The sequence below is a fragment of the Mandrillus leucophaeus genome, unplaced genomic scaffold (genome assembly GCF_000951045.1).
Source record: "Mandrillus leucophaeus isolate KB7577 unplaced genomic scaffold, Mleu.le_1.0 Scaffold20, whole genome shotgun sequence".
Taxonomy (NCBI): Eukaryota; Metazoa; Chordata; class Mammalia; order Primates; family Cercopithecidae; genus Mandrillus; species Mandrillus leucophaeus.
In genome coordinates, this window is record NW_012102032.1 from 3,499,450 (window position 1) to 3,502,597 (window position 3,148).

The 3,148-nt window shown below is 45.0% G+C and overlaps 1 protein-coding gene across 3 annotated transcripts in view; it reads left to right on the forward strand.

Annotated features, from left to right (window-relative positions):
- TEX14 (testis expressed 14) overlaps positions 1–3,148 on the forward strand; it is a 161,482-nt gene that overhangs the window by 105,952 nt on the left and 52,382 nt on the right. For all 3 annotated transcript variants that reach the window (XM_011979186.1, XM_011979187.1, XM_011979188.1), the window contains exons 12-13: positions 2,114–2,304; positions 2,749–2,899. In XM_011979186.1, coding sequence (XP_011834576.1) covers positions 2,114–2,304; positions 2,749–2,899 — 342 coding nt within the window. The remainder of the gene's footprint in view (positions 1–2,113; positions 2,305–2,748; positions 2,900–3,148) is intronic.

Consider the following 3,148-nt stretch of genomic DNA (forward strand, 5'->3'; position numbering starts at 1 on the left):
GTGGTGCATGCCTGTAGTCCCAGCTATCTGGGAGGCTGAGGCAGGAGAATCTCTTGAACCTGGAAGGCAGAGGTTGCAGTGAACTGAGATAGCGCCACTACACTCCAGCCTGGGTAATGAAGTAAGACTGTGTCTCAAAAGAAAAAAAAAAGGACTCAGCAAAGCCCATCCATCTGCTTATCAGTGACAATGCATTTAATCCAAACAAAAAATTTATTTTTATTTTTTAAATTTTTTTATTTTTTACTTTTTTTTTTGAGACAGAGTCTTGCTCTGTCACCCAGGCTGACATGCAGTGGCTCGATCTTGGCTCACTGCAACCACTGCCTCCCGGGTCTGAGCGATTCTTCTGCCTCAGCCTCCCGAGTAGCTGAGATTAGAGGTGCACACCACCACATCCAACTAATTTTTGTATTTTTAGTAGAGATGGGGTTTTAAAATATTGGCCAGGCTGATCTCGATCGCTTGACCTTGTGATCCACCCGCCTCGGCCTCCCGAAGTGCTGGGATTACAGGTGTGAGCCACCACGCCCAGCTGAACCAAACTTTTTAACCTGAATATTGGTATCAGTACTTACGATCTTTGTGAGGTATCACTTGAGAACTTGTAAATTAGGGGGAAAGACTAGCCTCTGAGAAGTAAACTATGAAATTAAACACACCCTGGGTCCATTAGATGTATGAACAGTGTCACTTGAAAGAAATGGATGTACTTCCAAACCCACTGCTCTGATGTGGAGAAAGTAGTCACATATCTGAAGATGGAAAGAATCCCTCAAGAGGAAGACGTACACACACAGTAAAATCACATTCATTAAGGGCTGCTTTTTTTTTTGTTGACGGAGTCTTGCTCTGTCGCCCAGGCTGGAATGCAGTGGCAGGATCTCGGCTCACTGCAACTTCTGCCTCCCGGGTTCAAGCGATTCTCCTGCCTCAGCCTCCCAAGTAACTGGGACTACAGGCGCATGCCACCATGCCCGGCTAATTTTTTGTATTTTTAGTACAGACGAGGTTTCACCATGTTAGCCAGGATGGTCTGGATCTCCTGACCTTGTGATCCGCCCACCTCAGCCTCCCAAAGTGCTGGGATTACAGGCGTGAGCCACCACGCAAGACTTTTTTTTTTTTTTTTTTTTTTTTTAAGATGGAGTCTTACTCTGTTGCTCAGGCTGGAGTGCAGTGGTGCGATCTCAGCTCACTGCAACCTCCGCCTCCTGGGTTGAAGCGATTCTCCTGTGTCAGCCTCCCAAAATAGCTGAGATTACATGTGCTCGCCACCACACCCAGCTAATTTTTGTATTTTTAGTAGAGATGGGATTTCACTGTGTTGGCCAGGCTGGTTTCAAACTCCTGACCTCAGGTAATCCACCCGCCTCAGCCTCCCAAAGTGCTAGGATTACAGGTGTGAGCCACCGTGCCCGGCCAAGGTCTGCTTTTGTATGGTGTTTGCAGTCCCAGAGGCAAAATGACAATATATGTGAGATGAGTATTGGGCTCCCGTGCCAGCGGGGAGCCCATATGTACATGTTGCCGACACTGTTGTTTCCTATCTTTGTGGCAGGGATCTCCCTGGTAAATGGGTAAAGTGGCTTCTCACTTATGAATTGACCTTCCAGGTAGTTTTTTTGTTCGTTTGTTTTTTGTTTTCTGTTTTTGTTGCCAGGCTGGAGTGCAGTGGCACAATCTCAGCTCACTACAACCTCCGCCTCCCAGGTTCAAGTGATTCTCCTGCCTCAGCCTCCCGAGTAGCTGGGAGTATAGGCGCCGGCCACCATGCCCGGCTAATTTTTGTATTTTTAGTAGAGAGGGAGTTTCACCATGTTGGCCAGGATGGTCTCAATCTCTTGACCTCGTGATCCACCCACCTCGGCCTCCAAAAGTGCTGGGACTACAGGCATGAGCCATCGTGCCCGGCCCCTCTGGGTAGTTTTCCTACAGAAAGGAATTAATATATAAAGCAATGAATTGTTTCTAAAGTACAGTGGGTTAGAAAAAAAAAATAAAGGAGTTAAGTAACTTGCCTAAGGTTACCCAGCTTCATCTAATTTCTTTTTCCCCCACTCTACTCTCTGATTTCCTAATGTTACTCCTTTGTATGACTTTTTCCTTACAGATGACATACCCTGGAATGGCTTAGATGGCTCAGTTATTAAAGAAGCCATAGTGTTGGGGAATTATTTAGAAGCTGATGTGAGGCTTCCGAAACCTTATTATGATATTGTTAAGTTGGGCATCCACATCAAGCAGAAAGACCGAACTATGAACCTTCAAGATATCCGGTATATTCTGAAGAATGATTTAAAGGCAAGCCCTGAAGTTGTTGGGAGTTTATTTCTGCTTACCTAACTCAGGAAATTAGGGAGTTAGAGACTAAGAAGAAGCTGGAGACCAGGTTATAAGAAATTTTCGAAATTCTCATTTTATTACACTATTTCTGTGTTCTTGAGAATAGCCTAACTGCTTAACTTGGTGAAAGCAGCATGGAACTGAGGAAGGGAGCTAGGGAGGTTCAACATATAGGCATAGTAGGGGCACACTGCAGGCACTTAGTGGAGATTCTATGAATGGTAGCTATTATTATTGCTTTTAAGGTACTGGCAATTACAATAAACTAGTTAATTAGGACTAAAGTCAGTCTACCCAACAGGACTAAGAGGGAGTTTATCAGATACTTAGATGGTTTCTAAAGCACCAGTGACATTCAGGATGACTGAGACTATGTCCTTGACAATATTCCCTGTGTTACAGGATTTTACTGGAACCCAGAGAACTCAACCAACCGAGAGCCCCAGAGTGCAGAGATACGGACTCCATCCTGATGTCAATGTCTATCTAGGACTGACTTCAGAACATACCAGAGAGACCCCTGACATGGAAATCATAGAGCTAAAGGAAATGGGTATGGCCTTAATTCACAGGTTGTGTTACTTTGACACAAATGTGTTCTGAGAGTCACATGAGCTACAACTAATTGACTCCTCTAAACTGTAGATATAACTTGTTTGTTTGTTTTGTGAGATAAAGTCTAGCTCTGTTGCCCAGGCTGGAGCGCAGTGACACAATCTCAGCTCACTGCAACCTCCACTTCCTGGGTTCAAGCGATTCTCATGCCTCAGCCTCCTGAGTAGCTGGGATTACAGGTGTGTAC